Source organism: Castor canadensis, chromosome 11 (assembly GCF_047511655.1).
Source record: "Castor canadensis chromosome 11, mCasCan1.hap1v2, whole genome shotgun sequence".
Taxonomy (NCBI): Eukaryota; Metazoa; Chordata; class Mammalia; order Rodentia; family Castoridae; genus Castor; species Castor canadensis.
The window spans coordinates 67,856,934-67,871,565 of record NC_133396.1 but is presented as its reverse complement, the minus strand read 5'-3'; the positions used below and the strand labels follow the sequence as shown (position 1 = coordinate 67,871,565).

At 39.8% G+C, this 14,632-nt stretch overlaps 1 protein-coding gene across 10 annotated transcripts in view; it reads right to left on the bottom strand.

Annotated features, from left to right (window-relative positions):
• Pld5 (phospholipase D family member 5) overlaps positions 1-14,632 on the bottom strand; it is a 404,115-nt gene that overhangs the window by 23,822 nt on the left and 365,661 nt on the right. For all 10 annotated transcript variants that reach the window (XM_074047195.1, XM_074047200.1, XM_074047198.1 and 7 more), the window contains 2 exons: positions 7,078-7,214; positions 2,218-2,386 (listed from right to left, as the gene is read on the bottom strand). In XM_074047195.1, the coding sequence (XP_073903296.1) occupies positions 2,218-2,386; positions 7,078-7,214 (306 nt within the window). The remainder of the gene's footprint in view (positions 1-2,217; positions 2,387-7,077; positions 7,215-14,632) is intronic.

The following is a 14,632-nucleotide window of genomic DNA, read 5'->3' as shown; positions in this document are numbered from 1 at the left end:
CAATCTCTTTCCATGATCTCCTTGAGGACACAAACTGATGTCAGGGTAGGGATGAGAACGCCCACTCCTACACAGACAGAGTGTACTGCCCAACTGCCTGGATCTGCCTGTCAGCACCACAAGGCTCCTGAAGGCTGGGCACAAGGTTCCAATGCCCACTTGTCTTGGAAGAGCTCACTAGTCATCTGTGCTCTGGATGTTCAGTCAATAAGCTTCCGTCCCACATCAGCTTGTCTTGACGCTTAGAAATGCATGGCCTCTGTTTTAAAAAAGTAGCCAGCAGTGAGCTATTAACGTTTGTTTATTCAGAACCATCACAATCTGTGTTCACAGAGGCAAAGAGTATGTAGAGCTTATGATGGGAGGATATACTTTCCTTGCAATATCTTCCAAGTCTTCCATAAGGGAACTTAACACCTGTGAGATTTAACTGCAGGGGCCTTAGAGGGAGGTGTACTGTGGGGTCAGGAACTGGTGGGGGGGAGGGACCCCTGATTTGGCTGAAGGGACATTGAGAGAAAAGATGGGAGCAAATATTCCACACTGTGCCAGAGCTCCTGCTCCTCTGACTACACACACCCACCTCCAGAGTTCATGACGTCTCTGGGCGGCACTAGTTTCTTGGAAATGGTAGTCCAGGCCTTGGACTTGGGTGCTTCTCTGGGCTCTGCTCCTCCCTTCACTGTTGTAGAACTTACCACTGCCTTTCCTGACTTCTGTCTTTGACTGTATTAGTTCCTGAGTCCACTCACTCAGTACAGGTGTTGTGAACACTCTGCCAGGTGTCATATTAGGCACTTGGAACAGTGGTGAGCTAGACACCTGGTCTTTGCCTTTCTTGATTCCCGACCCCCCCCACCCCTCCCCAAGACTTGAATGCCTCTTCAATTATTTAGACAAAGTAGTTGCTGAGCCAAAATAATCCCAAGTGTTCTCCTGTTGTGAAAAGGCATTAAACACAACTGAGCTCTCTTCTCTCAGGTCTCTTTCTGGCTTACTGTACCAATTTCTTTGATCCCCAGAATTCAATTCTAAATCCAGGTTGGTGCCCTAATCCAACTCTTAGATATTTCATTTATTTGCAAAATCAACCTGGAAGAGAGATGAGGCATAGTAACCACAGATCTGGTTTTATATTTCCAGTACTTACAGGGATTTGTGAACCCATAAACATGGCTATGGTGCCTCAGTTTACAAAAACCAGAAAAATAGAGATCTGTGGAAAATGCTATACAGCATAGCATTTTCTCCCCTATTTAAGTGGAAGGTCAAGGGTTCTTTATGTGAGAATGGAGTAAAATGGAGAGGGGTTTCCCAGAACTTCAGACCATGATGATCCACAAACCTGCTCTTTTGTCATCATTCCCCTCACCTGGGACAGATCTACCCTTCTGAACACGCTCAACGCCTCTCTTGCCTTTTGGTGTCATCACTGAATGATGTCTGGGCTGTAGGATAGATTGAAGGGATGGTCGCCCACTCTCTTCTGTTTGACCTTGGGATATTAAGGGTCAGGGTAATCCTGGAAGCCATGCATCAAAACTGATATTGCAGAGCACTTGTCTCTGAGTGCTACAAGAACACAGCTCCATCATCTAGAAGAGTGGCTGCCACAGAGTACAGTCTCAGCACACATTTGTTGAATACATAGGGGCTTGGGAAAAGCTGAGACCTAAAGGTTAGTCAGTCATCAGTGAGATGAAGGATAAAGAGCATGGAAAGCAGAAGGCACAGAGCATGTAATGGCCTTGACAGAAGAAGAGATGACTACAGAGTGAGCACTCTCAGGATGTCACCAATTCTTCATCTTGCCTTTCTCACAGTATTCAGAGACAGATTAGTGTGTGGCCCAAGGAACCTAGGCAAGCACAAGAACCCAGGCTAGGACTAAGGAGTCTGTGCTGGTGCATGTTCCAATGTACCACTGGTCACAGCATTACAAGTAAGACTAGTGGGCGAAAGAAACAGTTCAAACAAAATGGGAAAGGTGCTGTAGAATGTACATTTGAAGGGGGCTGGACCAAGGAAACTTGGGTTGGACTTTTTTTGTTTTGTGTGTGACAGTTTTGAAGAATAACCTGCCTTTTGAAGTATTTTTACTACCAAAGATTATCCTGGTTCTTATCAGAAGTTCACCTGGAAGAGTATGCTGATAGCTTTTTGACATATAAAGGGAATAAGCACTTCTTATTTATACACAGTCAATGCAATACTTACAACTTTCAAACTGCAGTTGGCTATTTCAGTGCAAATAGCTTTAAGGGATGAAATGAAGTTAAACGTGAGGGGGTCAGTTTCCTTCCAGAAGCTTATAAGGAGTCGAACTTTAACGCTTCGCAAAACTAATGCTTCTCTTATTTTCCCATCCAAGTCTGGCCAGTAAGTCCTGCAGAAGTATTGTCCATATACATACAAATAAAAAAATAGTATTGAGTAAGAAATTCACTAGATGACAGAGAACATTCTTCTTACTCTGCTCATTACTTTATTCTGCAATATACAAACAGCCTTGTAGGTTACATTGAAGAAATGCAAGTCTTTTAGATTAGGCACAAAGAGACCAAGCTTTCCTGGGACCTGCTCCTGCCCTGTACGAGGTCTCTTGCCTTCAGGCCAGGCTGTGTGAGGGACTAGAGTGCTGACAGGTTGACTTCCCATCATAGACCTCCCTCATCTCACGTCCAACACTACCTGGACCTCGATGTGGACTGAGTCCACTTTCCAAAAGAATTCCAGTTAGGAGGCTTGAGCACCCTGTCTGTGCCCAAATGCCACTTTTAACTCTCCTCTTGGGTAACCACCCCCAACTGAACTTCTGCTCTGTCCTCAGCATCATGCCTCCTGATCAAGCCTCCTACAGCCCCCCTACCTCTTACCTTCAGGCTGGGCCCTTGGAATCCTCCATCAAGCCAACGGTTTCCTCTTTCCTAATCCTCATCCCTTTTCCTTAACTTCATTCTGATTTTCCTGAAGGCCACAGCTTCTCCTCAAGTCTTGTCAAGCATTTTCTAGCATTTGGCCCCTTGGTTTAAGAACCGGGTACAGCCTCCTGCTCTACCAGCAACAACCCCCCAATACACCACATCACTTTCAGAAGGATCACTTAATCTCATGTTAGAAGCCTCTGGGTGGGCTGCAGACTTGTGATCCCTCCAATGTCCCTGGCCTTTCAACTCCTCCTGGTCTCTTTTGCCTGCTCAGCCTAATTCTAGTTCTGCTCTGCTTATCCACAGGGCACTTGCCCCTCTACCTTCCTCTCATTCCAAACAAAATCTAAATCGTGGCTTAGTGCTATAATTCTCTTTGACTATTTCTATACCTACAAACTGAGGACTACTGGGAAAATCATCGCAGGCTTCTGCTCCAAATTCTCCTGATTGGTTTCTGCTTTTTTTTTTTTTCCTTATGGTACTGGGTGGGGAGTTTGAATTCAAGGCCTGTGCTAGCCAGGCAAGTGCTCTAAATACCCTTAGCCCTTTTTGCTTTAGTTTGTTTTTCAGATAGGGTCTTGTGCTTTTGCCTGGGCTGGCCTCTGCCTCTGGAGTAGCTGAGATTACAGACCTGTCCCCCTACCTCTGCTCTTATCTCTGGCAAATGCATCCTCCATGACCACCAAAGTGATCCATTGAAATGGGCTGGAGGTGCAGCTTAAGTGGTAGAGCACCCGCATAGCAAGCTCAAGGTCCTGAGTTCAAACCCCAGTACTGCCAGAAAAAAAAACAAAATAAATAGAAGCAGATTTGATGATGTTATTACCCCATTGATGAAACACAATGGAGGCTTCTCAAGGTCACAAAGCTCCCCAGCAGTCAGGCCCCTGGTTCCTGATCCCTACCTCCTTCCAATTTGACCTCTCACCCCTTACTGTGGCCTCTATGATCTGGAACTGAATTCCCCAGGCTTTTCTTTTTTCTCCACCTGAAACTTTGCTCACACTGTGCCTTTTCCCTGGGTAATTCCCTTTCTCAGTCTTTTCTGGCAATTTGATGAATGTTTTGAAATATTCAGGTAAGAATTTCCTCCAAAAAAGAAAAAAGAATTTCCTCCAATGAGGTTCCTCTAACCCTGGAACTCCATCCTTTTGCTATAATATTCTGTATATGTACTGTTCACTCTACCCACACCCCTAGGGTCTAATAATCTATTCTGTGTCCCTCTGTCTCCTTTAGATGGGGCTCCAGGGACCACATGCAGCTCATGCTTTAATCACAAGTGTTAAAATAAGTATGTAAATGCTCAATAGTTTTTATGAAATGAATGCATAAATGAAAGATATTAATACAGTACTCTTCCATTATCCATGGGTGAAACATTCTGATAACCTCAGTGGGCACCTGAAAATATTGCAGATAGTACTGAATACTATATATTGTTTTTTCCTATATATACATACCGGCATACTTAAAGTTTAATTTATAAATTAGGCACAAGAGATTAGTAATAATAACTAATAAAAAGAGAACAATTACATCAATATACCATCATGGAAGTTATTTCAAATTTACAAGTTATTTATTTTTGGAACTTTCTATTTAATATTTTCAGACTGCAATTGATCAGTGGGTAACTAAAACCTGCAGGAAGGGAAGACTGTTGAACCTCAAAGACTAACCAGGCTGCATTTTTATTAGTCCATCAGACATTTACCTTCTTCCTTCTGAAAAGAAGTATTTCACATGACTGAAGAGGTAAAACCATGGACAACTCCAAAATGAGACCTCAGTGATTAAGATAATTCCGTAAAGAAAGGGAACCTGCTTACTATACCAGGAACAGGCGAAATTGAGCTTCTGATATTTATGTATTTATGTTTGTATGTATGTGTGCATGTATGTATGTATATATTTATGTGTGTATTTATGTATGTATGTATTTATTTATTTCTTGCAGTGCTGGTGATCGACCCCAGTACATGCTAGGCAAGCACTCTATCACTCTATGCCCGGCTGGGCTTCTGGTATTTTATTGTAGGATTTATTTGGTCACACATTATATTTCATTAACTTCCTAGAAAGTACAAACTTTAACACGATCACTAAATGATGGGGTATTTTTTACAGGCTGACAATCATTTCTGATTTTTGACTTTTTCCTTTTTCATTTGGATATTTGGCAGTGTGTAGATTAAAAGTTAAGTCTGTAAGATATTAGTTAATTGTATGAACAGAATGAAATTTGTTCACTTGTTCATTAAAGTTGAAAAACTTCCAAAGACTATGAGTAACCAGTTTGACTTAAAAAAAAAATTCAACCAAGTACTGGTGGCTCATGCTTGTAATCACAGCTACATAGAAGACTGAGATTGGGAGAATCATGGTTTGAGGCCAGCCTGGGCAAAAAGTTCACAAGATCCTCTCTCCAAAATAGCCACAATAAAATGGATTGGAGGTGTGGCTCAAGCAGTAAAGTGCCTGCTTTGCAATGATGAGGTCCTGAGTTCAAACTCCAGTCCTGCCAAAAAAATCATTTATATGATTGAGAAGAATTTAATTATAACCTGGAAGTTTGAGTTATTTATTTCTGTTTGAAGACCATTTGTTTAGAAAGCTAAAAGTATAGATTTGAAATTTTAAAAATACAATAAGTATATTCTTTGAATAATAGCTAAAATGATAGATTAATAATAAAAATGTAAAATTTCAGGAGTCTCTAGATTTTTAGCATTCTTTTATTTTCCTCTTTCATATTTCTAAGATGTTTTAGATACTTCATATTAATTCTTTCCCCCTTAACCATGAAAGATTTCAATTTTGTTCACAGGAATTTGTGAAACAAAGTTTTATTAATCCCTAGCAATCGTCTTCTTATTCCAGCATTTAATTCCACGAACTTGACCATTCTCCTTCTCAATGACAGGAAAATTGGACAAAATCAGTTAGCTTTCAACATCTTCCCAAAGTGAAGCTGCAGTCTAAAACTAAATATAAAATAAAATCAATGGCAAGTGGGAGAAACAAAACACAGGGATTGAAAAGATGTGAAAGTGTATTGGAAAAAAAAATTCATGGATGTTAAATTATACCATAATTTAAAGTAGAAATGTCTTAAGAATGTGCACCTTGAAGCTTCAAATGCTTTTCCATTGTCATCAGGAGTGGTCTCTTTTTTTAGTCTCACAGTCATTTGCATATGTGGGCTTGGCAACATGACAAATATTCAAGCTACATAAGGCACAGGTAGTCAGTTAACCTCAGTAAATGGATATTTTGAAATTGACATTTTTAAAGTCAAGAAGATCTTTGGTTGCACTCCCAGGAATGTGCATTTTGCAACATTTATTGGGTTAAACTAATTATTCAAAACACTGACGAGCACCCAAATCTCAGACAGTTTGTCATAAATTCTACCCCTCATTTATTCCAAGTGCTTGCTCACTTAAACAATGACGAATTATTGAAAAAGATTCCATTTTGAAGACATTTTCCTTACCACACAAAGGGCTGTGCTGATTGGGAACATCTATGTAAATTTTTCTTCTTCTTTACGTTGACAAGATTTTTGAGAATTTAGCATTTAATGAAAAGTGTCATGAATATAAGGAAGTGATACTTCATTTCAGAAAAATCTGGTCATGACCATTCAGTTTCACTCAGCACACCCTTCAGGTACATCCCCATTAATAATTTTAAGATAGCAATTTTTCAAATGATATTTCGTATGATTTATTTTGAAGCCCTAGGGATCAAATCCAGGGTCTCACACATGGCAGGCAAGTTTTGTACCACTGAGCTATACCCCAGCCTTATTTTATTTCATCTTGTTTTGTATGTTACTTTTCTTTTCAAGTAATCTTCAAAGTGAGAACTACCCAACCTTCTTTCTGAAATTGTTCTCATGCCTATAACGTAAACTACTGAGGTCCTCTGCAGGGTGAGACCCTGAGCCCTTAAAGTGGACCCAGTTGGGGATGAGACTCATGGTGGGCACACTGCAAATGCACACCAGGCATGTCAGAAGACTGTGCTCTTTTTAAATGACATATAGCATCTCAATGCCTGTGGTACCCATCTCCTGTAGACCCCAGTTTAGTGCCTGGCCTGGGAATTGGGTCTAACTAGATGTTAGGAACTCACTGACCTTTTGGTGCTTGTGCTGGAGATAGGCAAGTAGTCCATGACTGCAATGTACACATACTGCTTGGCATCATCGATCACACTGTAGATGGCATCTATGTCAAAGCTTCTATTTTTGGGGCAAAAGAGCTTCGGAGAATTCTGTGAAGATACAAAACAAATGTTAGAGCACTAACTTTAGGCATCTGAGGATTTAAAATTTTTCTTTTTCCACTGGTCTTCATGTCTGTTTTTGTGCCAGTACCATGCTGTTTTTATTGTTATTGCTTTGTAATATAGTTTGAAGTCAGGTATTGTGATACCTCCTGCATTGTTCTTTTGACTGAGTATTGCCTTGGCTATTCGTGGCCTCTTGTGTTTCCATATAAATTTCACAGTAGATTTTTCAATCTCTTTAATGAATGTCATTGGAATTTTGATGGGAATTGCATTAAACATGTAGATTACTTTGGGGAGTATCGACATTTTTACTATGTTGATTCTACCAATCCATGAGCATGGGCGATCTCTCCACTTTCTATAGTCTTCCTCAATCTCTTTCTTCAGAAGTGTATAGTTTTCCTTGTAGAGGGCTTTCACATCTTTTGTTAGGTTTACACCTAGGTATTTGATTTTTTTTGAGGCTATTGTAAATGGAATTGTTTTCATACATTCTTTTTCCGTTTGCTCATTGTTAGTGTATAGAAATGCTAATGATTTTTCTATGTTGATTTTATATCCTGCTACTTTGCTATAGCTATTGATGATGTCTAGAAGCTTCTGAGTAGAGTTTTTTGGGTCTTTAAGGTATAGGATCATGTCATCTGCAAATAGGGATATTTTGACAGTTTCTTTACCTATTTGTATTCCTTTTATTCCTTCTTCTTGCCTAATTTCTCTGGCTAGGAATTCCAGTACTATGTTGAATAGGAGTGGAGATAGTGGGCATCCTTGTCTGGTTCCTGATTTTAGAGGGAATGGTTTTAATTTTTCTCCGTTAAGTATAATGCTGGCTGTAGGTTTGTCATATATAGCTTTTATAATGTTGAGGAACTTTCCTTCTATTCCTAGTTTTCTTAGAGCTTTTATCATGAAATGATGTTGGATCTTATCAAAGGCTTTTTCTGCATCTATTGAGATGATCAAGTGGTTTTTGTCTTTGCTTCTGTTAATGTGGTTTATTACGTTTATTGATTTTCGTATGTTGAACCACCCCTGCATCCCTGGGATGAAGCCTACCTGGTCGTGGTGAATAATCTTTTTGATGTGTTGCTGAATTTGATTTGCCATTATTTTGTTGAGGATTTTTGCAAGTGGACATTAGATCAAGGGCAAACACAACAAGGGGATTGGACTATGAGCACATGATAAAAGCGAGAGCACACAAGGGAGGGGTGAGGATAGGTAAGACACCTAAAAAACTAGCTAGCATTTGTTGCCCTTAATGCAGAGAAACTAAAGCAGATACCTTAAAGCAACTGAGGCCAATAGGAAAAGGGGACCAGGAACTAGAGAAAAGGTTAGATCAAAAAGAATTAACCTAGAAGGTAACACCCACGCACAGGAAATCAATGTGAGTCAATGCCCTGTATAGCTATCCTTATCTCAACCAGCAAAACCCCTTGTTCCTTCCTATTATTGCTTATACTCTCTCTACAACAAAATTAGAGATAAGGGCAAAATAGTTTCTGCTGGGTATTGAGGGGGGGAGCGGGAGGGGGTGGAGTGGGTGGTAAGGGAGGGGGTGGGGGCAGGGGGGAGAAATGACCCAAGCCTTGTATGCACATATGAATAATAAAAGAAAAATGAAAAAAAAATTTTTTCTTTTTTTTATGGGTCTTGGCTTGTAATTTGTGCAAATGTACTTTCTGCTTCTCAGTCAGATTAGACAAAGGTATCTTCAGTCTCATGGAAGCTGAGGTATGCAGAGATCAAGGTGAGGTTGGATGGATCTCAAGTCTTCCCTTCAGGTCTGCTTTAGGAGAGAACTCTTGCTTTCAATATACACACTTCTCTTTTTTGGAGAAGCATTGCAGTCCCAACATTCTGTAGTTCTAGCATGGCTTCCCTGTCACACATGGTTGATAATTTTCTCAACTATTGCCATATAATCTTATATATACTTATAGCAAGTAATTTCTTCCAGAAGTCATTTCATTTGAAAGGTGATGTGAAGATGAAAACACTCAGGACACAAAAATCTAAAAATCTTTTTTTTTTCCCTGAATCTTTCATAGCCAGGAAGAGGAGTGCTGATGGTTGAGAAAAGGTTATCAATAATCCTACAAGGAAAACTGGGTGAGTTGTTAAGATGCCCAAATCCATCAAGAGAGTCAGAAAAGACAGATATTCTGCCAGACTTTAGCAAAATGAAAAATGAGGCAAATTATGCTTCAGGTATTTTTCTTGTGCTGCTTGAAGTCTCCATCTTATAAAAATATGATATTTTTAGATACAGTTGTTAGAGCAAGGGAAAGAAGCACTTTGGGTATTTCATTATTTTTCCACTGGACATGATTGAAAATAGTGTTTCCTATAGCTCCTGATTTTCTCTGACAAGCAATACACAAGTCTAGAAGCACAAATAATGCAAGGAGTGCTTAATACCAAAAGGCTGAATAAACAGCATGGAACTGCCTGGAACAAATGGCAGTACTGGGCAGTCAAGAGTCCTTGTGATGGTTAATCTTCATTGTCACTTTGTCTGGATTAAGAGATTCTGAGGGGTTTAGTAAAACACAGACTGTAGGGGTGTCTGTGATGGTGTTTCCAGAGGCGATTAGATCATGAGAGATCTGACCATGGATGGATCAATCCCTTGATGGATTCATAATATGATGACATTATTGGGAGGTGGTGAAAGGTAGGAGATGGGGCCTAGTTGGAGGAAGTAGGTTACTGACTCCTTCCTATATTCCCTTTTTCTTTGCTTCCTGTCCCCAATGAGAGGAAGAAGGCTGTCTGTCACATGCTCCTCCTACCATGATGTTCTGCCTCATAATGGGCCCAGGAACACAGAGTCAAGCGACCTTGAACTGAACTCTTTGAAATCATGAGCCAAAATAAATCCCTCATCCCTTAAATTGTTTCTGTCAGGTATTTGGTCACAGTGATGCAAAAGTGATAAAGTTCCCCACGTCATTTCTGGTATAATTGCTTACTCTACTAGGAATCCCCGTCCAAGCTCACAAGTCCATGAAGTGAAGCTACTGGAATGGTTTCCCACCCGAGAATGAGCAAGCAGGTAAGAAAAGAAGGTGTTCAAGGTCACACAGCCTCCAGGCATCCCTGGTCCAGAAAATCCTCTTGGCAGGTGATGGAGGGATGTGCTTTTGATCATTTGTTATTTTTCTTTTTGGAATGAGGATGAGTGTCCAAGTTTTAACAGGAAAAAAAGGCTCTCAAAACCCAGCAGAACAGTTAGTCCTGTGCCCTTTCCCTAGCACCCAGATACACAGATACTCCAGACACACGGACGCTCCTGCTTCTCCAGTGCCTCTGCTGTGTGTCTGTCCCTCTTCTTCCTCATCGCCATTTCCTTCATTCAGGCTCTGGAGCTGCTGTTACGGGACTTATAATACTGTTTCAGTGACTGCCTTGTCTCCATAATGCTTAACAAATGACCCATGGCACTTTCAGGACTAGCTGACTCCTGATCTCTGGGGATCCGGCTGAATTCTCTGGTAGAGGGCAACCACGGCTATGGCTCTGCCTTCCTTATTTGCCGGCTCTCAATGCAATCTGTGCTGCCAGAACAAAACATCCATGGCTGTGTCCTCATATCTGCTTCTGGGCATTTGTTCAGCTGGTCCCTCAGCTTGACGTGTTTCTCTATTTTGGACTATTAAAGTCCAATTGTTCCTGTTCTCTAAATTCTAGCTCAAATATTATCTCCTCCATGAAACTTCTTAGACTCCCCAACCAGAGGCTGTTTCTTCAATGGGCTCCCATACTATGTATTTCCTTTTTATCATGTTAACCATTTTCAAGCATACAGTTCAATGGTATCTCATGCATGGACATTGTTGTGCCACCATTACTACCATCCACCTCCAGAATTTATTTTCTAGCTTATTTAGAATTTTCAATTTTTTCTTTTCTTTTTTTTTTTTTTTGTGGTACTGGGGCTTGAACTCAGGATCTTCACCTTGAGCCACTCTGCCAGCCCAATTTTTTGTGATATGGTTTTTTGAGACAGGGTTTTACAAACTATTTGCCTGGGCTGGCTTTGAACTGCGATCCTCCTGATCTCTGCCTCCTAAGTAGCTAGGACTACACTTGTGAGCCACTGGCACCTGGCAGCATATTCACATTTATATTAATTACTTGCCTCTCTACTTAGCTACACTGTTTCTAGCTTGATTTTAGGGATCCTGTTTTATTCACTCTCTTATACGTTAAAATGATCTATTCAAACATTTAATTTCCTCAGCCTGATAGGGCAGTTTTAAACATGTTTTAGAAGGCTGAGGAGAAGCTGAGGATTTTATCTCCAGACAGGCCCAGAGGCAAAATTTGAAATGTGTCCAAATGCCCATATTTTTCTTTCAGTTAAGAACATCCTGAATTTTACTGCATAATCCCAAACTGGATTGTTTTTAGAAAGGAACAAATTTAAGCAGAGTTGTTGATGGCCTCTTCATGTTTCTATTATCTTTACGTTTGGACAGTGTGGCTTAATATAGAGGAAAGAGAGAGAGCGTCGGTGGTTCAGGCCAGACTCCAGCGTGTGCAGTCTGAGACATCTCGCCCTACACCTGCACCTTTGAGTCTTTATTTCTTACTAAAGTACATGCCTTTCACACTGGTTCACCTTGAAGCTCAAGTAAGAGAATGGTTCGTTTTCCTGGCAGGGTTCTGGTCTCTTCTTTGGTACTTGTTTTCATTCAATCAGTATCTCTATATATTTAGTAGACTAAGAGAAGTGTGGCTGGGAAAAGGAAAAAGCTAATCTAGGGGGAAACTCTCTCTCTATATTTTGCATTTACATATAAATTCTGTATTTATATATTTTTTAAATAAAATCTATCTATCTACTTGAGTTTTCTGTCTACCTTGGCCTTTTCTTTTCCTAGTCATACTTCCCTTAGTTACTTGTTTCTCCTGACCATATGTCCTTAACAAACCCCTTGCACTGAGTCCTTGCTCAGGGTCTGCTTCTTGAAGAACCTGCTTAAAGATAAGGCCTGTCTATAGCTAAAGTCTACTGGGGATGGCCTGTTTGGTCCCCCCTTCACCTTCTGATCTGTTTAGCAAGGCAGCTCTTTCCATCATTCTCAGTGGACAGGTCTAGCTAGATCTGTCAGTCAGCAAATTTTCCCAAGTGCCTGCCGTGCTTCAGGCCCTGGTCTAGGCAGGTGGCACACATCAGTGGTGGAGGTTAGATCCCTGCTGTGTGAAGCTTCATTCTAGCACATGTTACCTGGCACTGTTTTCTTGTGTCTGTATGGTTATCCACTAGCTCATGAACTGTTTGGTCGTATATCTCTTACACCTTGTATCATATCCAGTAAGTATTTGTGGAATGAATGTGACAGTTTTCAGAAATTAATAAATGTTGGAGGTTTTTCTGACCCCAACTTCCATTCCTAGTTGGTGTTGCTTCATTATAGGTATTTCCAAACAAGTGTGAACAGACCTCTACTTGCATTCACCTGCCTTATTGTTTCTGTGTTTCCATTGCCCCACACAATGTCTAGAATTTGGTAGTTGCTCCCTGTGTTTACTAAGGGAATGCATGATGGTTTACATCAGTGACCTGCCCCAAGGGCTTGATGGTACTTCTCTGTGTGCACTACATGTGTTCCAGAGTCCTTTAACTTTGTGAGCAGTGCCTGGATATATCAGTGGCTTAAATGCATAAATAACACAAACGAATGATTTACTGTTTTGGAAGATAATTACCTCCAGCTGTATAATTAAAGAGGAGTGTGCTAAATTTCCCCCTTGGTACTCATAAGAATTTTCTAAGCCTGGTACTGTATATTCCTTTATTTTACAGTAAAGTAGGAGAGAAAAAATATAGTCCTCTTTGATATTTCAGTTCTGTGGTAATCTTTTATCACTCAAGAACTCTTAGGTTTCTGGGGTAGTCTAGATTTCTCTCTTGGATCAATGTCTATATGCATGTAACTTATTTTGCATATGACTTAAATACTTGTTTTATAAAGATCTTAGTAAAATTTAAAATTTACTTAATAATGGTTTCTGGGTGTTTAGAAAGTCCATAATGTATTTCTAGGATATTTACATTAAAATGTAATAAAACATGAAAAGACAACCTACAGAATGGAAGTAATTATTTGCAAATCATTTATGATTATATATGATGACTGATAAGGGCTTTTTATCCAGAATTTATAAAGAACTTAGTTTTTTTTTTAAATTCCTAATTAAAAGCAGGCAAAGTATTTGATAGACATTTCTTCTGAAAAGATATAGAAATACATAGTAAACACATTAAAAGACACAAAAAAGACCACAATGAGGCTATATTTCACACCCATTAGGAAGACTAAAATGAAATAGAAAATAACAAATGTTGACAAACACGTGGAGAAACTGAAACCCTTATAAACTGCTGGTAGAATTATTAAAATGGTACAGCAATTTGGAAAACAGTTTGTTAGTTTTTCAAAGCATTCAATATAGAATACAGTACTCAGCAGCTCTACTCTTAAGTAGAAAAGCAAAAGAACTGAAATAAAAACTTGGACTTGAATGCTCATAGTGACAATATTCACCATAGCCAGAAAGAAGAAACACCCAAGTATCTATCATTTGATAGATGTATAAATAAAATGTGACATCTGCATACAATAGAATGTTGTTTGGACATAAACAGAAATGAAGGAAGCCATGTATGGTGGTACACCCTATAATTCCAGTTATTCTACAAACAGAGACAGGAGGATCATGGGTCAAGGCCAACTGGGCAAAATTAACATGAGACCCTATCTAAAAAACAAAAACTATAAGCAAAAGGACTGGAGGCTTGGCTCAAGTGATAGAGAGCTTGCCTAGCAAGTGTGAGGCCCTGAGTTCAATTGCCAGTGTCATAAAAATTAAATTAAATTAATAAAAGGGAAGAACTGATCCATGCTACATCATGGGTAAATCTTGAAAGCATACAGGGTGAAGTCATGAAAGACTACATGTTGTATTGCTGCATTTAGAAGAAATTTCCCATAAAGGCAAATCACTAAAGAGAAAGTAAGATTAGTGTTTGCCAGGGGCTCAGGAGGGAGAAGTGGAGGCTGACTCTTGCTGATCATGGGACTTTCTTTGTGGTGAAGAAGATGTCCCACAATTAGATGGTGGGGATGGCTGCAAAGGTCTTGGTCTATACTAAAACTTGCTTAAGTGTGCACTTCAGAAGGCTGGGCTTTATGATAAGTAAATAAAGCTGTTAAAATGTCATTACCAATATTCAATGGAGGTTCTAAAGAGGACTATAATATGGTATTTTCCCCTCAGTAGCACTAAGATCTATTCAATGTCTTCCTTCTCACTAAATATATCTCACTCTGCGTGACTGATAGACGGATGAACTGAATAATAATCAAGAAAGAATGAAATCT